General features: G+C 39.3%; 1 protein-coding gene across 3 annotated transcripts; it reads left to right on the plus strand.

The window, feature by feature from the left end:
* CEP55 (centrosomal protein 55) lies at positions 1–26030 on the plus strand. Of its 3 annotated transcripts, none has more exons than XM_089507852.1 (9): positions 1–131; positions 1941–2135; positions 5213–5497; positions 11665–11730; positions 16537–16675; positions 20916–21220; positions 23861–23932; positions 24255–24380; positions 25091–26030. In XM_089507852.1, the coding sequence occupies exons 2-9, from the start codon at positions 1953–1955 to the stop codon at positions 25298–25300; spliced, it is 1386 nt and encodes a 461-aa protein (XP_089363978.1). In that variant the 5' UTR covers positions 1–131; positions 1941–1952; the 3' UTR covers positions 25301–26030. The 3 variants fall into 3 exon arrangements, with proteins under 3 accessions (XP_089363978.1, XP_089363980.1, XP_089363979.1); XM_089507854.1 differs by having other exon boundaries at positions 25094–26030; XM_089507853.1 differs by having other exon boundaries at positions 20919–21220.

Genomic DNA, 26030 nt, shown 5'->3' on the forward strand with positions numbered 1-26030 from the left:
CTACTACAGCAGCGTCGCTGGGTTCGAAAAGGGAGCCGCCGCCGCCGCGTCGTTGGTGCCCAGTCTTCCCCGTCCCTCCCTCGGCGCCGGAAGGGAGGGACGGAGCCGCTCCAGCCTCGCCCCGACAACAGGTGGGAGGCTGCGCCGCAGGGACAGCCCAGGCTGCATCCACACTGGAGGAATTAACCCGGTTTGGGACCGCTTTAACTCTTTGTCTGGCTCTTTGCTATGGAATTCTGGGAGTTTGACGGAGGAGGCACAGAAGTGCTAATCCCAGGATCCCTTAGCATTTAACAGCCATGGCAGTTAAAGCGGTGTCAAACTGCATTAATTCTGCAGTGTGGATGCGCCTCGAGGGGTTTAGGAGGAGTTGTCATCCACGCCCCTTCTTCTCCTGAGAAGATTTAGGGAGTAAAACACCCACAAACACACACACACACACACACACATGTGCCAGGCAACAGTGTCGTTGTCCAAAAGGGGAACTTTTCCAAGGCCTGCTGTGACCATCCGGTGAAAAGAAAGGGGTTGGATAAAGGAGAATGTTGTTGCTGGTTGGCAGGTGGCTGAGCTTGCTTGCAGGAATAAAGGGCTATATAATGGTTATATATAATATGTACACACACACACACAATCTGTGTAAATGTTGTTGTGTGCCTTCAACTCCTTTCTGACTTATGGGGCATCTAATGGGATTTTCTGGGGCTGAGAGTGTGTGATTCACCCAAGGCCCCCCAGTGGGTTTCTTCCCATGGCTGACCAGAGAATCAAAATCTAGTCTCCAGAGCCCTAGGCCACACTGGCTCTCAGAGGAAGAGAGAGAGAGAGATTTGCTGGTGTGTACCTTCAAGTCCTGAAGGTGACTCTGTGGGTTTACATGGCTGAGCCAGGATTCGAACCCTGGTCTCCAGAGTCATAGTCCAACACTCAAACCACCACACCACACTGACTCAGAGAGAGAGAGAGGGTGTATACACACACACACACACACACACACAGTCATCCCTCCATATTTGCAGATTTGATATTTGTGGCTTTGATTATTCAGAGATTTGATTAATATGTCCTCTCTAGGAATCTCTAGGCCTTCCAGTGCAACTCTGTGGTCAACTTTAACTAAAAGTCACACTGAAAGACCTAGAGACTCCTAGAGAGAAGACTCTACTGGGCCTTTGTATCTCCTCCAGTGCAGTTCAGTGTTGTCTGTCGGATGTTGATCACAGAGTTGCATTGGGAGGACCTAGAGATTCCTAGAGAGGTGTCCTCTCAGGTAAAAACATGGTGGTTTTGTTACTTGCAGTTTTCCAAATTCAGGGAGGGGGGGTCTTGTGCCCCTAACCCTGTTGAATATGGAGGGACAAGTGTATAGTTAAACTGAATGCACTATGAACTCTCTCATCATTCCCAGTGTCCTTTGCCAATCCATGTTTCACATGATATTGGGATAGAGGCACCAGCATTTCTTATAGCGGAGCAGTTTTTAATATATGAGGTTATTTTAATTTATCTGCAACAGAGACTTAAACGTTGGGAGTTTTGTTATTTGCAATTGTGCTGCTGAATCTAGTAACTGATCTGAAATTTAGAGAAAGTATATTCATTTTCAACTTGCTGCTGTTAGATTTGGGAGTGAACACTGACAATTTTGTGGAAATGTCAAGTCTGCTTGGAAAGGGCCTGACATTTGCTAATTCCTTGGCTTGTAAAACATGTGAGGCTACAGTCACACATGTGCTAGAATTGAGGATTAAAACTGTAATACATGCCTGCTAGTCTGTAAATCCTGTAGAGCTCAGTGAGACTTTCTGTTTTGGATGATGGCCCTAGTCCTGTTACATTTGATGTGGTTTCATTTGAGTATGTCTGCACATCAAGCTACGCTTACAGGCTCGCATCACTCTTGGTATATTTTCTTCAACAGTGCTTAATTATTTTTCCAGAAAGCCTAGAATATGACATCCAAGGCCGCCAAAGAAATGAATATCAGCAAGAGGGGATTAAAATCTGTTGATTCCAAGTCTGAATCTGAGTTGCAAGTTTATAAGAAAGAAAATGCAGTCCTGAAAAAATCTCTGGAAGAAATCGTAAAGGGAAAAAGCAAAATGTCACCTGAAGAAAGGAAGAGGCTTCTGGAGGTGATATCATATTTTATCTACACTTTGATTTGTACATGGCTTTAAGATTGTTGCATAGCATTGTGAGGGATGGAGAGCAAGCATTTGTACAATAAATGCTCTTTTGCAGCCTTGCTCTCCTAAATGCATCAGGTAGAAAGTTTAATTTTAAGCTTGTTTTTGACTTCATTTACTATTAGCGTGCTGCTTCTAGTGCACTGTTCCATGCTATCCATCAAATGGTAGCATTCACTATTTAAAATCCAATACTATTTCTCATAAGAGCAATTGGAAAAGATTGAGTCAGATCCTGAAGGTCTGAATGCAGATGCTAAGGAGCTTTCACTGTATCAGTCTATTCAAATTCTCTCACCTTCAGCTGTTGGTGCTTTTTGTCAGATGGCCCAGAAATTATTAGACTGTCACTTTTCTTTACAGTAGCTGGGAGAGCAGGGTTCCATTGGCACACAATGGATTGCCATTTCCTGTGCCCCTGAGTTTTACCTAGAAACAGTTTGAAACAAGCATCTTTTCTGTCATTTAACCTGCTAGTCCAATCTGCTTCTGCCAGAGACACCTTGTGCCTAAAGGAACCCATGCTCCATGGCTGACAAGGTGACAGTTATCAATTCACTCTACAATTACTCCAAAAATAAATACCAGTAGTATATAAGCTTTTTTGTGGGTTTTTCGGGCTATGTGGCCATGTTCTAGAAGAGTTTCTTCCTGACGTTTCGCCAGCATCTGTGGCTGGCATCATTTCTGAATGCTGGCGAAACTTCAGGAAGAAACTCTTTTAGAACATGGCTACATAGCCCGAAAAACCCACAAAAAACTATGGATGCCAGCCATGAAAGCCTTTGATTTCACAGTATATAAACTAGCAATAAGCCCCTTTAAGTTTTCCCCCCTGCCATCAGTCTTGACCAAGTCAGATGTTACATTGACTGATGTAAGTTCATATAACTTGCTTCAGTATAAGGCTAGATAAAACAACATTCCTTAAATAGGATTTTATTTCTTCTTTCCTTGAGCATTTGTGATGCCTTATTTCCCCTTACTTTATTTTCCTTATCATATATACTCAACTATAAGCCAACCTCATGTATAGGTTGAGGGCAAGTTTTGGGGCCAAAATTATGGATTTTGATATGACCAGTGGATAGGCTGAGGGTAAAACTAGGGTCATATAACAAAGGATGTAAAGGGTGAAGCAAAGGAAAATGATGCCAAAGAATGTACAAACTTCTAGCAGGCATAACTGTTTACATTCACTCTAAAGGCTGCATGGATGCAAGAGTGGGGGGTGATGTGTGTCAGTGCTTCCAGATCACACTCTTGTCTTTCACCAGGGCATAGTTCCTTTTTTAAAATAAGAGTTAAAGTACAGTACTTATATTGACCTGTGGATAAGTTGACTCAGGGTTTTAGGGTCAATTTTTTGACTAAAATTTCTAGAGTTATACATGAGCCTATGCAGTAATTTCATCATTGGGCTGGGTTTGTTTACATTTCAGAGGTAAATTACTTCCCTGACCTAGATTGTTGGAGTCATGATTATTGTGTAATTTTCAGTAAAAAGATAAGGAGAACCAGTGATGGGTTTCTGGTTGGATGATTCTCTTTACTATAAAGTAAAACATCTAAAAGCAGGTTTCCTGTTCCCTCTCTGTCTGGGCAAGTAAAGCAAGTACTGATTACCTGCCAGGGTAGGCAAAGGTGCAGATACACACACAAGGGAACTTTGCATGACAGAATAAGACAAAATTTTTAGGAAGTGGTGGTGTTGTGAGTATGTCCATCATAGCCTCTGACACAAGCACAGTCTGAATCCTTTGCATTCCTACAGTTAACCTGTATGATACACCCTGTGACCACAGTGATGTCCAGCTCAACTGTCAGTGGTTAAATGGACGCTTTAGTTATCTGAAATAGCAACTGAGCCGTTTTCTCATCGGCTGTTTTGCTTGTTTTCATATGATATTGATCCTTTGAAACTCAGACTTCATAAGATGTTGGTCATCTGTAGCATCTTCTGTTTTGTCAAAAAAAAAGGGGGGGGGCAAACTCCGCTATATACATTTCTAAACAGGCTGAGCTTTTACTACTTCACTGTAAATTTTATAATTTAAAAAGGTACAATCTTTTGAAGATGGAAGACAGCAGTGCACATAGATTTTTTCAGCTAATATTATTTATTAAAACTTCTTGGAACAAATACTAACTTCTGAGGGGGGGGGCAGTGATAAGCTTGAACACATTTCCTTCTGTTCCTGTTAGGCCCTCTGACACTGAGGACTTCTGGGCTTTCGTCTTAAAGCAGGTGTAGGCATCTGTCAGAGTCTAGGGGGCCACATTGTCCCCACATAAGACCATAGAGAGCCAGCACTACACCCACCAGCCCTCATCACTTCTAGGTGGCATTTTTTGTCATGTTTTTTGGCCCCCTAGGCCATTTTAGGCCAAGGAGAGGCCTTTTCAACAACTCCTTTGATCTTTACTTTCTGGGTTGCTTAAAGTGGATCTCCAAAACCTGGCTAAAATGTCTACCCTTTTGTCTATAGGGGCCAAATTTGTCCTGGGCCAGAGTTATCCTGCCCTTGCCTTAAAGGGGCAACACAACATAGCTACCCGTCTATGTTGAGAGAATGCTCAAAATATTTGCAGGCACCTAATTTTGTAATGGCCTTGATGCTGATGGTTAGCCATTTTCCAAATTAAAGCAGCCTTCATAAGACAGAACTTTTAGGACTCTTAGTACAGTGGGCCCTTGGTATCAGGTTTAGTTCCAGGACCCATCATGGATACCAAAATGCATGGATGTTCAAGTCTCATTAAATACAATGACATAGTGAAATTGTGATATAAAATAGTAAAATCAAGTTTGCTTTTTTGAACTCATATATTTAAAAAAATATTTTAAAGCTGTGGATATGGAGGGCCAACTATACTAGTTGTTCTGATCCAGTTGGTATTGTGCTGTAAGCCCTAACTTTTACCACTGCATTGATTTCTGTGCCTTGTACAGAGGGGATTATTTGATTTCTTAATACTCTGGTCTTTTTTTGTGCTGACATGTTTGGTTGGTTTTTTTGTAGAAAATACTTGCACTTCAAACGGAAACTGAAAAATATAGCAATATCCTTGGAGAGCGAGATCGTGAAATCCAGCTCCTGAAAGACAAGCTGAAGAGCAGAAGCCAATGTAGTGATACTGCTAGTCTACTTAATCAACTGGAAGAGAAGACAAAGGAAATGGCTAAGAAGGATCAGATGCTGAGTTCTTTCTCAGAAGAGGTGAATTGGCTGAACAGTCAGTTATCTACAGTTACAGCAAAATGTTCAGACCTGGAAAATAAAACTGATAATGTACAGATTTCCCAGGTAAGTTTTTCACTAACATAATGTATTCACTGGCTGTTTGGAAAAGCCTGTGTAACCTTCATCTCCTTCAAACACACTGTAAATTCCTCCAGATTAGGTTTGGAATGGGTGCCAACTCAAATGATTGAATTTGGATTTGGTTTAAGATTGGGGTGGATTGTCTCTCTTAATCTCAGGACATGGCTTGAATTTGGCTGCATTGCTGCCTGAGGCCTTTGGGGCCACCAGTCCTCTCTGGTCCTGTACTTCATTTTTTTCCCTTGCCATGATAAGTTTGGGAAAGGCAAGAATGGTGGCAAGAAAGGATAGCAGAGAAGGATAAGGTGGTAAACTCAGTGCCTTCTGAGTTGGTCATCTATTCTATTCCCAAGTGAACATCACAGGCGGCAAAGATACTACTCTGTCACATCTAATTAGCACACATTAAAACTGTAAGATTTATTGTGAAATTAGTTTTCTAGGGTCTACTTCATGAGATAAATGAAATTAGTGTGTGTGGTGAATGGATGTTTTACTGAGCAGATACAGTGTACACGTGTATGTAATCACAGAGGTATTTCGACAAAATAGGGATGTTAAAGAATTGCAGATGTTTTTATCCTTGATAAAAGAGGCCGTCTTGACATATTCAATACAATGAAAACGAGTTTTTATTATTTGTTTTCTATAACCTTTTACATTTAGAGACAAGTTTTTTTTTAAAATTTTTAAATAATTTTATTGTTAAAATACATAATATACATAATATATTACAAAACAATAAAGCATAATACAGTAACAGTACATACAGACAAACATACATAACTAGAAAAAAAAACAAGAAAAAACAAAACAAAACAAAAAGAACACCAACAAACAAAAAAACCATAAGTTTGTCATGACTATACATTAAGCTCTAGTCTTATTATTCTCCTAGCAAGAGTTTATGGATCATAATACATATACTATAATGATAACTATCCTTATTCATTCTTTATCTCTCTCTTTACCTTCAAAGCACCCTATCTTTACCTTCCCTTTTCACTCTTCTTCTACAACCCTCCTTCCTTTAACTCTTCCCCTCTATCTCCTCTTCTCCTACCTACTCTTACCTTCTTTCACTTACCTTACCCATCTCAAATCTACTCTATGATCTTATTATCCTATCCTTTAAACTCTTCATAGTCAGTTCTATCTTTCTTTTCATTTCACTAGTAGCTTCTTATAACTTCATACAGTGACTTCCTATACCAATCTTGATCCATTATTGTATGTTATGACTTTCTGATCTTTGCCTATCTAGTAGTGGATCCTACATTCCTTATTGTATATAAATATCCTAGGTGTATATACACTTCATTCTGTAAATTCTATATTCTTTCGTAATTTTAAATTCAAATTAATGAGACAATTGCAGATTGACCCCATTTTTGTTCCAAAAATTTTATAACCTCGATCCATTCCTCGTTTAGTTGGTTTTTTTTGTTCATTTCTTAGAGCCATAGTTAACTTATCCATTGCGATTGCCTCATATAACTTAAACATCCAATCTTCTACTGTTGGGCATTCTTCATTTTTCCATCTTTGAGCATAGCAAACACGTGCCGTAGTTACCATATAAAACAGGATCTTTTCTTCCCTTTTTGACAATTTGTTGTCATTAATTCTAGCTTTCCTTCCTCTCCAGATAAAATTTGCCAAATCTCTATCCCATTCTCTAAATATCTTTTCGGAAATCAAAATTGGTAATGTTTGAAACAAGTGCAGAACTTTTGGAAGTATCATCATTTTAATTGTGGCTATTCTGCCCATGATTGATAAGTTTAATTTGTTCCATCTCATCAGATCGTGCCTTATATTAGCCCATAATTTTTTATAATTATTTTCAAAGAGATCCACTGTTTTGCTCGTTATTTGTAATCCTAGATACTTAGTTTTTTTCCCAGTCTTAATTCCTGAGAGATCTTCTAGCTGTTTCTCTTCACTCGGCTTCATATTCTTAGTCATAATCATTGATTTATTCTTATTAATTCTACAGCCAGTCCTTTCTCCAAAATTCCCTATAATTTCCATGATTTTGGCTATATTATTAATTGGATCTTCAACAAAAAGTATTATGTCGTCCGCAAAAGCACGAATTTTATAAGTTTGATTTTTGATTCTTATACCCTTGATTTCATCGCTAGAATTGATTTCTTTTATCAATAATTCCATAATCAAGAGAAACAACAATGGAGAGAGTGGGCAACCTTGCCTAGTGCCTCTCTGTATATTGAAGAAGACCGTCTTTTCCCCGTTTACTCTAATTTGGGCTTTTTGGTTACAATAAATCTTTTTAATCCAATTGATAAAGTTAGAGACAAGTTTTTGTAAAAAACTGAGACTTAAGCCCTGGTAGGCATACAAATAATTCACATCAGTGTTAGCTGGTTACAAATTAGCTTGTGTGTGTATGGTTATGCTTAAGTCGCCTGTCATCTTAGGCAACTTCTCTTAGGCAAGGGATACTCAGAGGTTGTTTTGCCAGTTTCTTCCTCTGAAATATAGCATACAGCACTAGGGAATCTCTGGCAGTCTCCTATCCAAGTACTAAGTGCTTAGCTTCCAAGATTAGATGGGACCTGGTGCCTTTAGGAGATTTAGGCCCTTAGCAAAAGTTTATTGCAAATTACAGGTATTGTGAATGATATCTGTTTATCTCTTGTTATCTCTGAGCTTTGTAAAGGAATGTCAGCCCCTTTGGTCTCAGTGTTTACATTTTGTGTGTGTGTGTGTGTGTGTGAGAGAGAGAGAGAGAGAGAGAGAGAGAGAGAATGCACAAAATACTGCCAACTGAAGATAAACTTTGTACATTTGGTGGAGGTGGCCTCTGGCCCATAATAAACCTATTTAGTCTTTAAGCTGCCACAGGACTCATTTTTTGTTTACCTTGTGGGCTGCTTGTCTAGAGATAATGGATTCATTTCTAGTCTTTACATTTTTATGCTTTTATGTGACTGACAGAAGTTGAAAGAGGAAACAAAATCCAGTTGAATTTCCCCCTTGTCCTTCATATATTGCTAGAAATTATTCAGCAAACAGTTTACTGTAACATATCCTTGAGATAAGTGGACTTGAATGGAATACAGAGCTTTTTGTAAGCATAATGGCCTGTAAATTAGGGAAGTAAGTAATTAGGCAAGTGCTACAATATTTCTTGTTGAACTAACTAGTATTCCATGTACTGTATGCATTTCAATGAAGCCAGGGGCAGACTGAAACATAGTGGGACTCAGTATGTATGTATGTATTTATGTAAACAAGAATGATCATTAGTGTAATGATCCTATAACTATCAGATTTTCAGTGTCATACAAAAAGTGTTATGCTGGTATGCTTATATTTAAGTATGTGGGTCTAAATGGTGTGTGCCCTTATTTTTTGGTTTTGGAAGCTCTCAGCCAACTGCAGGGTGTTTTGGTCATAATCTTAGATATTGAAATGAGTGTTGTGTTAACCTTCCACTTCAATTTGCTTTGCTTCTAGAGCATTATATGTGTACTCCTTACTTATACTTGCCCAAAGAACTTATTTATGCTCTTATACTCCTGCACATTCTTCATAAGCTGTGATGGTAGCTGCTTCCAATTCACATGATCTGTCTATGTTCAAGGAGAGTGGGATGGTGTAGGACTTTCCACCTCACTACACCTCACTCAAAACTATAATCTGAATCTTTGTGCTCCTGAACCAAAGAGGATTATGGGTGCGATTAAAACAGTATAAAATATTCCAGAATATATTATAGAGAATAATTCCACTAAATTCTTCTTCAGTTAGACTTAATCAGTTTAGTTGGTTTAGGCTACCCCAATTCAAGAGGGAGATAGATGAATTAGAATGAAACCTGAGGAGAGCACTAAAGTGTTGAGCATATGGAAAATATATCCTGTAAGGAAAGATTGAAGAAACTAGATATCTTTAGTCCAGAGAGACCTGTCAGTGTTGGACATGATGCTCTTCATGTACCTGGAAGATTGTCTCAGAGAAAAGAACAAAGGATTCTTCACCACTACCTCTGAGAGCAATCATAAATCTAATGAGTCTAAATTATAGGAGGGTGGATTTCAGTTGAACATCATGCTTCCTGGCATAAAATACCTAGTGGGGTGGTGAGTTCTCTCTTTCTGGCAGTTTTTAAGCATAGGCTGTGAATGCTCTAGATTTGATGCACTGTAGAGGGCATATTTTGCCCCTTCTAGTTCTGTGATGCTATGATGACTGGGATTAAGGAGGAAATGATTTATGGAGAAGCAAAGGTGATATTTTTAGTGGGAGACTGGGAATTTTTAGTGTTGTTCCATGTCAACAAAGTCATAGTGTTCTAATAAAACATGACCAAACTGCTTCATTCTCCTTACACCTATGTGAGATATTAGAACATTGCACAGAATTTCTACGATTAAAAAAGTGGGTATCACAAGTGTAAACTAAGATGTAACTTTGATTACTTTTAAAATATTGTAAAATAGAATTATAACAGTACTAGTTATGGACAGTAGATGGCAATAGAATATCATCTGAATACTGATTTATTGTTGTTAACTTCCTTCAAGTTGACTTTGACTTATAGCGACCCTATGAATCAGACACTTCCAATGGGTTGTTCAGACAGTAAAAATAATCATGGTAGACTCTGGATTGAATCTTTGTTGTCCAGGTGCATTTCAAATGCATTGGATTAAGATTTAAGTTTGCACATAATAATAATAATAATAATAATAATAATAATAATAATAATAAATTTATACCCCGCTTCTCCCAGTGGATTGAGGTGGCTTACATACTTAACCCAGGATAATCAATCTCAGATTTTTTTCCTAGAAGATTCACATTGTTGGCTGTGTGAGTAACTGATGTGAATAGGCTTGGGATAAATTGGGATAAAACTGCATGCCTTGAACGTGTTTTGAATTTACCTGTATCATCGAATCCATCTTTATTCACAGTGCTGACATGTGTGAGCAACAGAATTCGTAGATATGCGCATGGATGTGGTTCTGATAAAAAAATTAGTGTGAACAACAAAACTGGAATGCATGAGTGAGATTATTCATGTAGTCATACTAAAAAGCAACAAAAATGTCTTAATGACCCCAGGTCACCCTGTCATCCATAGTCCTGCTTAGGTCTTGCAGATGCAGGGATATTGGGCATCATATGATAGCCTTGTTTTTAAAATGTGCTTTCGATCGGTGGTCTGGCATTTACAGACAGGTATTGTATCAAAAGCTCCAGGAACAGGCGAGGTCTTTGCTAAACCTGCTGTTATTTAAAGTGATGGGTCCTAGACTGTTTCCATCCTATAATAAGACATGGCCTGCTGTTCACTGGCAAGTTTCCCAGAAAGAAACAATTGCATCTCATTGGATACATATATACAGTGGGGCCCCATTATCTGCTGACTTGCCATACTTATTCAAGCATCCACGGACAGCAAGCACTCATTGTCCCCAATGGCAGCATATGCACATGGCCACACACCCATTAGGAACAGCATAATGTCCTCAGTGGTGGTCCATGCATGCAGCTGTACCACCATTGGGGACAACAGGACTTCAGGTAAGCCTCCACCCCGTTGTCCCCAATGGCAGCGTGGCCGCGTGCATGTGCCGCCACTGGGGACAATAGGGACTGTCTCTTATGGTGGCACAGCCGCATGCACGTGCCACTATTGGAGACAACGGGACTTGAGATCTCATAGTTTTCGGTATCCGCAGGGGGGTCCGGAATGGATCCCCCACAGGTATCAAGATCCCACTGTAGTGCTGGTTTCAAGATAGCCTGAGGAGCACTCGTTTAGTTTACAGTGTGGTCCTAGTAATCAAAATATAATGGACAGTTTCTGATCAAGGTAACACAAACCCAGTTAAAATAATTGTTTCGATCATGTAATCATTTAAAAAAATAAACAAACTCTTGCTATTTGTCAATCACTTTGTATACATTCTGATCTATAGTGCTGAAGAAGAAATGGTAGGTTTATGTAGAGTGCATAAAGTATTCCATTCATCTTAAAAATAATAGAAACGTTCTATGACATAGTCCTCACATGATTAAAAATATGCATGGCCTAATGTGGTTGTATTTGCTCATGACTTCTAAAATGGAGATATGTTTTATTATTTCTTTGCTTGTTTTTCCCCCAGGATATTGCTGCAAGTGGCTCTGGAAAACCAGGATATGTTAATGAAATTGAAATGCAACTGAAAGATGTAAGAGAAGTTATAAAAATGTTTGCGTATGCTACTTTACAAAAATATCTTAACAAGCAATTTAGACTCACTCTTTGTACATTTACTTGGAAGTAAGTTTCATTGGTTTGATTGGAACCTGGTCTCATATAAGCGTGTTTGGGAACACAAGCTTACAACAGAGAACTTTACATAAGAAAGTGAGCCATATGGAATGAAACCATGATCCATACACTATGCCAGTGGGATGCTTGGGGCTCTCCAGTGGCAGGATGAAAAGACAAAAGTGATTTCCTCCTGTTCACTTCCAGCTTCAGATTATCTGTTCAGAGGCAAATTGGGTTTGTGATGTGAAGCAGAGATACTTAAGAAAAAATGCACTCTTTACAGACTATGTGTTATGTGCCTTCAAGTCACTCCTGACTTACAGCAACCCTAAGACCTATCATAGGGTTTTCTTGGCAAGTTTCTTCAGACGGTGTTTGCCAATGCCATTCTCTGAGGCTGAGAGAATGTGACTTGCACCAGGTCACCCAGTGAGTTTACATGGCTAAGCTGGAATTTGAACCCTGGTCTCCAGAGCCATAGTCCTACATTGAAACCACCACACCAAGTTAGCTCTGAAGTATACAGAACTTCGAAAACCTATTCAGTATAGCAACATCCAGAGGGCCACACATTCCCCTTCCGTGCCTTAACAACAAGCTTTGTCCGCTAGCCGAATCTGGTGATCCCAAATATCTAATGGACACCAAGTTGGGAAAGGCAGTTTAAAAGAAGTCTTAAATCCAATGTGATTACAGTAGCATTTGGATTTTTATCCCCTCTCCCTTGTAGCCACTGCGGACAATGAAAATATGTTCTGGGGACTTTTTCAGAGCTGCAGTGAGGAGGGAGATTGTGCATACAGCACACCGTATTTTTGCATTGGACAGGGCAGTTGCTATTTTTCACTGTAAGAACAATGCATTGGCAGTATGTTAGGACCAAGCTGAAGACTTACCTCAGTCTTCTTTCTTGAACAGCCTATTGTGTTCCTTGTGGGGTTAAATGGTCTAGTTATAAAATGTTGCATGTATTATTATGCACATGAACATAAATTCATTTTCAGCTCTGAGTTTCAGTGTTATGTCTATATGCTTTAATCTATCATTTCAAAGACAGTCAAACTTTTGTAGTCAAACTTCATTGACATGAGAAGAAATCCCATTGTTGACTCATTATCCACATAGTTAATGATTTAGCTCCTAGTGCAGGCCAGCTCCTTAATTTGTGCAATATTGTATGTCACCTAGAATTTTAAAAAGGCAATTTGGGATTGTGGCACATTAACAAAACTCAATTTTAACTTATGTAGGTGGAGAATGGGGGCAAACACATGTGGAAAGCCTCACATTGACCTATTCACTGTGGCAGGGATGGAAGTGCTGTTATTGAAACACACAATTAGTTCAGTAGCAATTTAGAAAAGATTCTTTAAACAGAAATAAGCATAACCTTTCCTTTTCACATTGCAAACCTGGCATGTATTGTGCTGTTTAAATGATTTTGTATAATGTTAACCAGCTTACTATAGCTATCTTAACCATATACTGAGGACTTGCTGAATGCCAACATCTTCCTCAATGAAAACGTTGTGAGCCTAGAAAGAGACATCTAGAGCTCTTTAGCAGCAGTTCATATGCCACATGGCACGCGTTTCTTAAACCAATTTCTAAACCAGTTTGATAGGTCCTAGGTAGCTAACTGCTTCAAGAACACTCAAATTCCACTGAGCTAGAAGAAGTATGGGTCCAAGTAGTTCTTTGGATGCTGGCCCAAGTTAGCAGAGTAAACAGACTTGCCAGGTGGCATGATTTGAGCTGTGTACGTGGCCGTAAGTTTTTATAGGTCTGCGTATAAGAAACCAAACCTTGTGTCTAGTTTTGAGACAGGCTTGTGTATCCATAAATTCTCAGCATTGTCTTACTGTGTGCGTGTTTTCCCTTTATTTCATGTACAGAATTATGTTACCAAAGATCCATATATTGATCTCTACAATATCTTCTTAGTTATTTCATTATTGATAACTTCCAATTCCACCCAAGAGAGCAAAGAAAATACAAGTGTATAAATACAATACAGTAAAAAATGATGCATGCAAAGTGTCAAGAATACATTAAAATATACTGGCTGAATTATAAGACCATTTTCAGAACTACAGCATTAAAACATAAGTGAAACAGCAGCATTATAAAACATCATCTAAAAACTATTAAAAATGAAGTTTTTCAAAAATGCCTTAAATGCAACAAATAAGAGAGCACAAACCATATTGCTGGGGAAGAGATTTCACAAAAAAAGGAGCCATTACTTAGATAGCACCCAACTATCTAAGTCAGTTCTCAACCTTCCTAATGCTGCGACCCTTTAATACAGTTCTTCACGTTGTGGTGACCATCAACCATAAAATTGTAGTGTCTCGGTTCCTAAGACCAATGGAAATATGTGTTTTCCAATGGTCTTTGGCGACGTTTGACCCCCCCAAAGGAGTCGCGACCCACAGGTTGAGAACCGCTGATCTAAGTGATGTTAAAGTTTCATAAGGAGCACAGTTAGGTTTTGAAATTGTACAATCACATAACAGGGGTATAGTCCTACTCACACTTGGGAATAACCCCAGATGAATTCAGTGGGGTCTATTTATGAATAGAAACTTGCAGGACTGTGCTATAAATCCCTTTTCGGCAATTCACAAATATTGGGTATCTTTAACATTGTCATTAGACGAGACCCTGCAAAATTAGCTTAAAGAAATCTGGAAAATCTCCCAAATAGCTTGTCTGTGTTTCCTGGAGTAGTTCCAAAATGTGCATTGTTTGCAAAAGACTAGTGCCAACTACACTTACAGATGGTATGCATATACTTGTCCTATCTTTACAAGAATTCTTGATCTTAAATAAAACTGATCTTTAACTTATTTGTGTTTACATTTTCTGACATCATGGATTGCTTTGGGAACACCATTGTGACAACACCTCTGTATCCATGAAGGGTGTTTTTCTATATTGAGTTGAGTGGAGTTTGGCAAAGGATAGATCAGTCTACTGGTAGACTTCTTACATTAGATCAACAAGGATTTGTTTAACAATATCTTGAAGGTCAGTGACTTCATTATTTAGGTAGTTCCTCTACCAATACAGATTACAGCTGCTCCAGACCACTGCAGTGTTCATGGTTGCTGTGGCCAGTTCATCAGCTGGTGACCCACCTTGTGGTGCTGAGCTTCTCTGTACTTAGTTAGGGTGGTCCTCAAACATCAGACATGTAGTTTCCCACCATATACATAGGTGAGCAACTTGTCAGAACTTGGCACCTGCTTTCATAACCTTTGAGATTCCAAGGTTACTTCATGGTGCAGTGATGTCAATTTTCCAGAATTCAGAGGAAGTGCTCTAAATAATGTTAGCTGATTTAACATATTTGGTTTAAATTTAAACACATTCCAAGCTTTATGTGGAAATGATTGCGGATGAATATTTGTAATAATTGGAAGAGAATAGCATATAGTTCCCTTATATTACATAGCAGCAGTTTAACCTGATATATAACTGTAGTAACATCAGCTTTGCTCACTTTCTGTACTATTTATCAGTTCCATTTCAAGTGGGTAAAACTGATTCAGTACAACTAGATGAACATTTTGTTTCACAAAAGGATAGATGACTACAACAACTATGAATAAATATGCAAAACCATCTGTACAATCATCTACAAGATGACTGTAGGATAGGAAACCTACCTGTTAATCTGTTTACAGAACACATTTGCTGCCATGATCTTTCTAGTCAAATGAAAGAATACCTGCAAGTCTTCTAAAAATTCTCAAGATTATCTTGGTCTCAGTCTACTATGGTACCAAAACGTGTGTAACGATTATGAAAATTGCTAGGTACAATATGAAATCAAAATAAAGTCGATTTTATTTTAGGGAACTACCAAAAAAAACCACCAACATTTAAAACCCACAAAAAGTATAGAAGTAGTAAAATATCAGTTTTCTTAGGAAAAAAGTGCCTCTACACTGCCTGACACAGTTTACTCCCTGATCAAAGTCCTAAAAACTTTGTTCCAGAAGTTTTCTTTTCATGTCCTTTTTGAAGTTTAATGCTTTGGAGGCAGGAGATGGTGAACTGCCATTTCTGTGAAACTAATGCCAACCCTACAACAATAATGAAAATAAAACAGGCAGCTTAGCCTATGGCAAGGAAATTTCACCTGGGTGGAAATCTTGGATTTCCTGAATCCCATCCACTAAAAGAAAAGTCTCTTTCATGACTTGGAGCAGCCCCCTTTAGATGTAACCATTAGAGCCAACTTTATAAATAAAAGACAGGATTGCTAAATTCCCTTGTGGAAAAAGATAGGTTGAATTATGAGATCTAAGGGTAAGTGAATCTGTTAGATTGTAATTCACAACATTCCTTGGCATTACATATTCTGAATGGGACCACCACTAGATGTGTATTGATCACTTCCCCCTCCTCTCCATATATACACACTGCAATTTTTTACACAGAAGGGCTGATAATCATTGAAGATGGTCATGCATTCTCACTGTGCCAAACAAATATTAAGTTAATCAGCTACAACATCTTGTTACCAGAGCATGTAGTGCACAAACCCTTCTGCTGGGGAGGAAAAAGGGGAAACGGGGGGGGGGGGGGGAGGTGGTCATGTGGGATATCTTCTGGTACGAATAAGGGTATTCCTTACTGAAAAGTAGGATCTAAATACATTTTTCTACAAGTCAGTTTTTCTAACTTCATAATTCTCTTCACTCTCAAGGCTTTGGAGAAAAACCATCAGTGGCTCTTGTATGACCAGCAAAGGGAAGCTTATGTTCAGAACCTCTTGGCAAAGATCTTTGAACTGGAGCAGCAGCTGGCTGTTAACCAACAACAAGCAAAAGAAACCAGGCCAGAAGGTATTAGCTGTGATTATTCTGCCAACTGAGCAGTATTCAGAAAAACTAGTTTAGATGGAAACGATTGGCTTAATCAGTTTTCAATTTTTATCAATTAACACCTAAATGTAAAGCTGTGAAATCTGATTTTCACTTTTTTTCTGGCACTTAAATTCATGGTGTTAAAACCTGTTGCCTGGGGAGGGGGATGTACTGCTCATTGCTTACCCACTGTGGTGTCAATCATAGATGGTGCATGTGAAGGGGAAAAATCATGTTAATTATGCTTGGTATATTTCCTCCTACTCAGTGGCTCAAGACACTCAGTGCGTGAGGTAGCAGATACACAAAAGTTGTTTTTGGGGTGTGGACTTTTAAGCACACATCATTAAAAAAAAATCCCTTCCATTTACAGAGTGTGTGCATCTCCAAGAACTAACTGCTACTGTAACATAAAAAATTCTGGAGAGATTTGATAACAGGTTAGCTGGTGCTGGTTAATTTATAGTTTGTTTGCTGTACCAGTTTCTTAGGTCCATTAAATATCTGGTTTGTACCAGGGCAACACAACACATTAATTTTTTATTGTAAAAATGGGATCATTAGGCATCTGTCTTAAATTGATTATTCCTAGAATTCCACTGGTGATGGGTGCTGATGTATTGTGAAGAAGTGTATCCCTTTATCCGCTTCCCTGTGGTTCTGCAGTCTTCACAAAGGTGGAGTCGATAAAATCACCAGGAAGGGTATAATGAGGTTATTATGATCCTCATGTAATGGCAGGACAGTCTCTGTTCTTGGTTGCATATTGAGAGCAAAAGGCCTTTGCCGTAGGCACATTTGTGAAAACAGTTGCCCACAACAAATCATTGTTGCTGCTGAGCTTTAATGATCTGGCTCAAAAGAGTTTAAAACCCCTAGTCTGCCAACCTTGGAGATTTTCTTTTTCCTGTAAAAATTCAAATACTATTCCATTGGTCTCTGTGGGCTCCAGGGTGATTTTCCCTATGACCACTGGAAGGTGGGTGCTCCCAGATGTGCCCACAGACTGATTTCTTGAGCCTAAGAAGTGTGGCTAGGCTGGAAAGAGTTTGGAGCCTACAGGCTGCCAAAACTTTAGGGCTCCTTTTTTCTAGTAAGAATGAAAAAACTTCTTTGGATTTCTGGGTGCCTCCTCCACAGAGAAATAATCCCAGAGTCTTCTGCAGGCTATAATGGTCTCTAAGGCAATGGGGAGTAGGAAAAGGGCCACTTATGGCATGCTTGTAGCTGCAGCCTTCACAAGCTCTCCCAAAATGAAAAAAACTTGTCATTGAAATTTGGCAGTATTCAGCAGCCTAAATAGTTTGCTGCTGAAATCACCCCTTTTTTGGTACTCCTCGTTGTGTGTGTGAGTGTTGTCTGCAGTCAAGTAGTTTCTGACTTATGGAGACCTTAAGGCAAACCTATCATGGAGTTTTACTGGCAAGATTTATTCAAAGGGGAGGGGGTGCCCTTGCTTTCCTCTGAAGCTGAGAAAGTGTGACTTACCCAACATCACCCATTTGGTTTCCATATCTGAGCAGGAATTTGAACTGTAGTCTCCAGGGTTTTAGTCCAGTGCTCAAAACATTACACCATACTGGCTCTCATCCTCATTATCCCCTTCCTTTTCTCTGCTTCCCCACAAATTATTGGTGCCTCTGCTGTCCAGAGGCATGTCCAGACAAGAACATGTCCAGAAAGCAGGACCAAAACTTGCTAAATGTCATGAGAAATGTCCTAATAATGAGAGTTGTTTGAGGATTCAATAGACTGCCTCTGAAAATGATGGGCTCTCCAGCATTAAAAGTATTTAAACAGAGGCTGAATGGTCATATGTGCTGTAATTTATCTTGCACTGATCACTGGACCAGTTTCTTATCTGTAGGGCTATGGACATATTGAACCAGTCATACAGTTAGAGATCTAATAATCAAATGACTCTAAGAAAATTCTGACACAAAGATTTAATACTTAGAACAAGCACTGTGTTTAACTGGCCTTCTAACCTGGGTAAAACAACAAAAGGGGGAAGTCTATAAAACCATAACAGACACTGGTAGTTATTCTTGATTTGATAAGGAGATATCAGAATGAGAGGCTTTAAACTAGGATACTTCAAGTGCCATAAAAAAGAGCTACGTAATTAGGACGATACGATAAAGATTCTTGGATCAAAGATACACAGAAACTAAATGGGAAGATCCACATTGTAATGATAGAGAATTGAGCACTCTTTTAGCAGTGAAGTCTGGTGATAGGGCAATTTCACTGTGCAGGATTGCAGTTCAGTATGGAGGTGGCAAAAAATATATTCTGACAGAAACCCCCAACAAAAGGTTAGTTTGGTAAAAAATGTTCTTCTTTCCAACTCTGATATTCTAAGAGCTTCTGGAGGGGCTCTTGCCAGCTCAAAAGTAACACAGCAATACTTCCAACTTTCAAAATGGGATTACCACTTATCTTCAACTCAGGAGTGCATGTTTGATAAGAATGAGAGTTTAGAAACATTACTTTTTTGGGTGACAGCTTTTGGAATCCCTCAGCCAGTGTGGCCTATTCTGGGAGTTTGGGTCCAAGCAGTAACTTTTCCAAGAAGCCCTATTTGGTGAGTCAAAGGTGTAAAAGGTCTGGGGGGACTGAAAAATTGCTGGCTTGGCTTGTGTCCTGGTAGAAACGTTGACCTCTATCTCCAGCTTATGAATTTGATATATTTGGTCATGAGTAAGATTGAATATGTACATGTATCTTCTTGATTTATTTTTATTAGCAAACTGTAAGCTGCCTTTTAGGCAACCAATCTCTAAACCAACATTTTCATGAGGCAGTGTAGAAACAAAAAATAAAACAAGGAGATAGTTGTTCTTAGAGTATATTTATAAAATGAACAACTGAAAAAAAATGCTCCATAGGTCAGTAATTAATAAAAACTCTAGTAATAATGGCGTTTCATGAGCCATCAGGAGGATGGAACAAATTCCATAAATGAGAGGCTACTGCTATGAATACCTTGGGACTCAGCAACCATGTGTCTCTAAAAAATAACCCCAAAAGCAGACATTCATCTCACTGCACAGGCAAGCTTGTATTACCTTTGTTGCCATGTTCCTTCAAGTAGTTTCTGCCTTATGGTGACCTGAAGATAACCCTATCATGGAGTTTTCTGGGGCTGAGAGTGTGTGACTCACCCAGGGTCACCTAGTAGGTGCCAGAATATTCTTGGAATAAAATGGGTGTTGTAGTGATGCATAAGCAAGTTTAATTGGGTATTGTAATGTTTTAGTTAGGTAGCAGAATGATGGGAGGTGTAATATTAATGGAGATAATTGGTATTTCAAAAGGATGTTTGGTGCCTGGCACAAGAACATGCAGATGTGTGGGGGAAGAATTTTCTTAGAGTCAGCTGGTGGGAAACAAAAAGTAGAGTTGAGATCATGTATTGGGGGCTGGGTGAAACATTGGGAAGTGGGTTGTGGTATGTTTTAATTAGTTAATGAATTAATATGAGACCTGCGAAGTTTCATGGCAAGGTAATGTTAATGTTAGGCCAGTGTTTGGATATGAGGACACCTCTGTCTTCAGATGTCTTCCTTTTAACACCTAAGGTTTTTCAGTAATAAAGTTTTACTATTTATCATACATAAGACCTGTTCACTGAACTCCAGGCAGGGTGGGGGAGAGCAGTCCTTGACAGTAGGTTTCCATTCCTGAGCAGGGAATCGACCCCTGGCTGCAGAGTCATAATCCAGTGCTCAAACTACTGCACAACGCTGGCTCCAACACATTAAGATGTCTTAACTTGTATTGTCTTCTCATAGAAACATGCCACATAGAGGAACTGTATCACTTTCTTGTCTGTAGCAGTGTATATCTTACCCAGTAATCAATAAAACAAGAACAATTTTTGGTTCTACTGCAGTTCTGCTCCATTAAAGTCAGTAGAGGTCATGTTTCAGAGTTCAGCAGCAGCAGGATTGCTGTCTTGAAGTGTTGTAAAATATGTATTGGTCTTATAAGGAATGTTATAAGAGTTATTAAAATCAGGATAGGTAGAATTTGTATCAGTGATTTAAATCATGATTAAGAATCCGTCATGCCAGCAGGTAAGAGACTGGAGAATTGGTGGCTGTTCCCATATTTCCAGTTCTGAGGAGCAGCACAAAAGTTTGCTTACCATCTTTGTTTCTCTGCTATTCACTTTCACTTTCTGTCTTTTTGTTCTCTGGTGGGTCCCTGCAAGAAGACAAGCAAAGATATTATGAACAGCAGTTAGCAGCTTCCCAAAATGATCTTGAGGCAGAAAGGCAAACTGTAGCCCAGCTGCATGCTGACCTGAATGAATTCCAAAGGAAGTATGATGAAGCCAAGCAGGAAGTGATGAATTTGAAAAGCCTATTAAAGTTGCACCAGCAGGTTGATGTTCAGACTCTTCAAGATGAAAACCACATCAAAGGGCAGATATTACAGAGGCTTACACGTGAAAATGAGGCTATGAGGGAAAAGCTGGATGAAGAAAGGAAGCGAACGCAAGCTCTCTCATCTCAGGTTTGTATATGAGAATGACTGAGATTCTTTATAATATGTATGTACTGTGTCTTCCTGAAAGCACCAGAGGCTATATAAAACATTTTACAATTGTATAATTATAGCACAATAACATATTACTAGTATGCAGTGAGAAATAATATAATCAAACCAACAACAATAATAATAATAGGATTTATTTATATGCCGCCCATTAATAGCCATCAGGTTAACTTCAGTTTATGACAAACCTATGAATGAGAGACCTCCAAATCACCTGTTTTATTAAGAGGTCTGCTCAGGTCTAGCAATATTAGGGCCATGGCTGCCTTGATAGAGTCTACTTTTAATGTCCTTTCCTGTCTGCCTTCCACCTTACAAAGCATTATTGTCTTTTCTAATGAGTCATGTCTTCTCATGATATGTCCAAAGTACGGTAGTCTCATTAGCCATTTTGGCCGCTAGGGAGAGTTCAAGCTTGATTTACTCTTGAACTCATTTATTGCCTTTTTAACAGTCCATGGTATCTGCAGAACTCTCATCCAGTACTATGTTTCAAATGAGTTCTCTTCTTATCAGTTTATTTACTGTCAGTAATGGGACTGGATGAAGGTGAACAAATTGAAACTTAATCCAGGCATGACAGAGGTGCTCCTAGTCAGTTGTAAGGCAGATCAGGGAATAGTAATTCAACCTATGTTGGATGGGGTAGCACTGCCTATGAAATCTCGGGTTCACAGTTTGGGTGTGCTCTTGGTTTTGGATCTGAGCATGGATGCTCACATTTGGCTGTGGCCAGGAGCTCACTGGCACAGTTAAAATTAGTGCACTAGCTGCACCCCTTCCTTGAGAAATCAGATTTGGCTATGGTAACACATGCCTTGATGACTTCCTGTTTAGACTACTATAATGTGCTCTACATAAAACTGCTTTTGGAAACTGTTCAGAAACTTAAGCGGATCCAAAATGCTGCAGCCAGGCTATTGACCAGGGCTGGGTATAGGGATCATGTGACCCCTACTGAAACAGGTGTACTGGCTACCAGTCCATTTCTGGGAAGAATTCAAAATGCCTTAAAGCCTTAACCTGCTTGGGTCCAGACCATCTGAAGGACCATATCCCCCTATACAAGCCAGCCCGAGTGTTAGGAGCAGCAGAGGAGGGCTTTTTCTCAGTCCCATCACTGAGCCTTCTCTGTGGCTGCTCCCAGACTATGGAACTCCCAGACTGTAGAACATTAAAGTTTAATGCTTTAATATTTTTTTAATTGTTTCACCTATGCTTTGTTTTTAACTTACATTTTAATTATTAGTATTATTTAATTATTTTAACTTTTGTAATCAGTGTTTTACTTGTATTTTTTAAAAATTATTGTAAACCACCTTGAATCCCATTTTGGAAGGAAGGCAGGATATAAAGCTAATTAATTCATTAATTCATTAATTGGGTTTAACCTTAACAGAAGGTGGTAGGAATTGTCTGCTTTAGCTAGGATACAGGGAAGCTAACATCAAATGTGAAAAGGGCTTGGAGAAGGCATATCAGTTCAGCCTTGTGCCTGGCACTGAAATACTTTCATACGCTGAAGGGGTGTCACCTTCACAGGTTCAAAGGTCATGGAAGGAAGAGAGCAGTTGACTTCCAAATACAAGATGATCCCTTATCATTGGATGGTTTTAATGTTAGTTGCCTTCAAGTCAACTCTGACTTGTGTCCACCCTATTCAGAGAGTTTTCTTGGCAAGTTTATTCTGAGGAGGTTTGTCTTGCCTTCCTTTTAGGCTCAGAGAGAGTGATTTGCTTAAGTTTACCCACTGAGTTTCCATGGCTGAGTGGAAATTCATGCCCAATTTTTCCAGAATCCTGGTCTGACACTCAAATCACTACACAACACTGGCTCTATGGAACTATGGATTTAATTAGATTTGGATACAAATATTTATTCCAATGCTGATGTGATTAGTCCACACTGGGCTGCTTTCCTATGGAAAATACACTTGGACACACATTAAAATGCATGTTCTATGGCAGGGAATGCAGGGCAGATTGGCAATGCTTACTCTAGGACTCCTGTGTAAGTCTCTTTGGATGGACTGGCCATGGAAACATGGAAACATGTATTGAGATGGAGGGAAAAAGAAGATTACTGCTCTTTGTGATGTCTGTTTCTCTTTAGTGGTGAGATGTTATTTGGGTGGCAAAAAGTAACAGACATAGGTGCTTTCCGCACCGCCATTTGGGACGTCCTCCGGACGTCCCATTTTAAAAAAGGGGCGTCTCTTTTAGACGCCCCATGGCCTAGTACGGACTCCGTCCGTACAAGATGGCGGCGCCCCTTCTACATGGGCGCCGCCATCTTTACGCATCGGACGCACAGCGTCCAGACGCGTCGCGCCGCTGCTGACGTAGCGAGCGCGCCCCTGGCGCCTCGCTACGTCGCAAACGCGACGCAAAAAGAAGCTCCGTTTTGGAGCTTCTTTTTTCGGTCCGCGCGGGAGTCGGGCCGTTTGAAGGCTCCGGCTCCCCCGCGGACCTTCTGGCGGCGGTGCCAGACCGCTGCAAAGCGGCGGTCTGTACCCCGCCATAGAAAGTTATTCTGCATCTACACATATTGATTATTCAAACATTGTTTTGTTAATATGGTCTTCTCTGTATGTTGAAGGTTGAACTGCTGCAGAAATCTTTGTTAAAACAGCAAGACGAAAATACAAGGCTGGCAGCTTTGGAACAACAGGTACCAAATTATGCTTTTCTATTTTAGTGACATATAACCATTCCTAACACTTCTCAGTCTGAAGTAAAATTCAGAGGTGTGATGTTTATTTTAGTACTTACCTGATCTGATATTTGGATAAAAGTCTGTTGAAACATGCTGAACTGCTTGTCTTTTTTATGATGCAAGAACCTACCCTTATTCTTTCCATGCTATTCCTACCTCTGGTACCAAATTTTCTGTTAAAGACATAATGCCCAGGAAAACATGTACTTTCTTAACTGCATCATGTAATTGCAATATATGGGAGCCCTCTGATTTTTCATTCATTATTTCTCACCAGATCCAGGCATGCACTTCAGACTTTGAGAATGAAAAGCTTGATCGCCAGAACTTGCAGCATCAGTTAAATAAGGTTCTTAAAGAGCTGCGCAAGGCACGGGAGCAAATCACACGTCTTGAGCCCTCAGTGAGTAGTATAAGGGTCCTGAATACCTACTCATCTTTTACCTATAATGCATCTGTGGATTGCAAATTTGATTATCAGCTCTCATCCTTGAGCTGATAATCTGTTGGTTGCCTGAGGTTTATTGCCTGCGAGCATTCTGCCAGTCTCCTCACACGAGCACATAGTATTCAGTTTTCCATTGCAGAATGCTCTATCCTGAGTATCTTTCTATTCCAATTTAAGGAGCACCTTGTGGTAAAAATTAAAAATGTGTTGGGTATTGTATAATAAACTGCAAGTTACAGGTAACCAATGGATGGGACTTCAATGTTCTTGTATACACTCTGCTTGTTAGTTTTACTGGTAGTGCACAAATATTGTCCCCACCCTGATGTTCAAGTCCACCTTGTATTACTCTGTGGTTGTTGTTTTTTAAAAAATCCAAATTGTTTAAAAATCCAGAAAGTATAAAAATACATCTGTGCAATTATTTCAGATTATATTAACCAAAATTAGCTATTTTGGTGTAATATATACAGCATGCCTGCGCCGTACATGGCCTACCATATGTGGACTTGAGGTCATGCGCCTCAGTTTACTTAACTAAGCACAGGATTCAAGCTGGTTATTTTCACTCATGCATCTAGCTATTTTGTCCTCTAAAGAACAGTTTTTGCATATAAAATATTTATTGTGCATATTTAATTACATATTCCAAACCATTTTTTCAGAAGCTTCCAGAGCATGGAGGATGTATAGAAGTCTTGCATAACTTCCAGAGTGAGTTTGAAGACAAGCTGACACTACAAGACAAAAGTTCTTCACCAAGGCGATCCAATCTTCTTGATGAAAGTTTCCTGGCGTGCCCCAAATGTAAAGCACAATATCCTACAAGCCAGCATAGGGAATTATTAGCCCATATTGATGTTTGCCCAGATTAAACACAAGGGCAAACCTGCAGTTCTGTCTTATTAGACCCAGGTATTTTAATTAAAAATAATGGCTTTTTAAAAAAGCAATGCACTTAGATTCTGTAGGACTACAGTTTATATTCCAGCTAAAACATTGTACTTGTAGTATTAAGGCATCGACTCAACCATGTCCTTTATGGCAGTGAACAATTCTGTTTCAGTACAGTATCTTGAATTCTAAACTACTGATCACATTTGCACTATCGGATCCAACAGAGAGTTTATTAATTTCTCCAGTGACCCAATACAACATTCAAATATTCCACAACGTTACTGCCAAACATTCCTGTTTTCATTCTGGAGAATACCTCTCCTGTAGATTGTTTCACTGTATTAGTATATACTGCTTTGTGCTATCTATCTCTAGAAAGCCATTTTGCTATTTCAGCCTCCTTAAATTTTTTTAAAAAGGAAAATGTTTTAAATGTAGGATAATCTGTGACAATATGTCCATTATAAGGGAATAATTGGGGGACAACAGGCTGTAGCTGAAAAGTAGTCCAAACATTTTGTACATATATATGGGGGGGAAAAGAACAACCATACAATTCTGAGCATCTATGTGCCTCTTAGGACTATTTCAGCGCTTTAGTTTGAAGCACACTCCATTTTGCACATTGTTGTCCCACAGCTAAAAGCAAGGGACATAATTTATCAGGGAGCCTGTATAAGAAAATGCTTTTGTAAAATAAAAAAAATA

The sequence above is a fragment of the Sceloporus occidentalis genome, unplaced genomic scaffold (assembly GCF_023333645.1).
Source record: "Sceloporus occidentalis isolate IW3139 unplaced genomic scaffold, rSceOcc1.0.p SCAF_2, whole genome shotgun sequence".
NCBI classification, from domain to species: Eukaryota; Metazoa; Chordata; class Lepidosauria; order Squamata; family Phrynosomatidae; genus Sceloporus; species Sceloporus occidentalis.

Bases quoted from the DNA above. Each gene is read 5' to 3' on its own strand.
- CEP55 (XM_089507852.1), top strand. From the start codon at position 1,953: ATGACATCCAAGGCCGCCAAAGAAATGAATATCAGCAAGAGGGGATTA. The intron at 23,933-24,254 runs GTACCAAATTAT...ATTTCTCACCAG, and splicing joins TGGCAGCTTTGGAACAACAG to ATCCAGGCATGCACTTCAGA. The intron at 24,381-25,090 runs GTGAGTAGTATA...CCATTTTTTCAG, and splicing joins TCACACGTCTTGAGCCCTCA to AAGCTTCCAGAGCATGGAGG.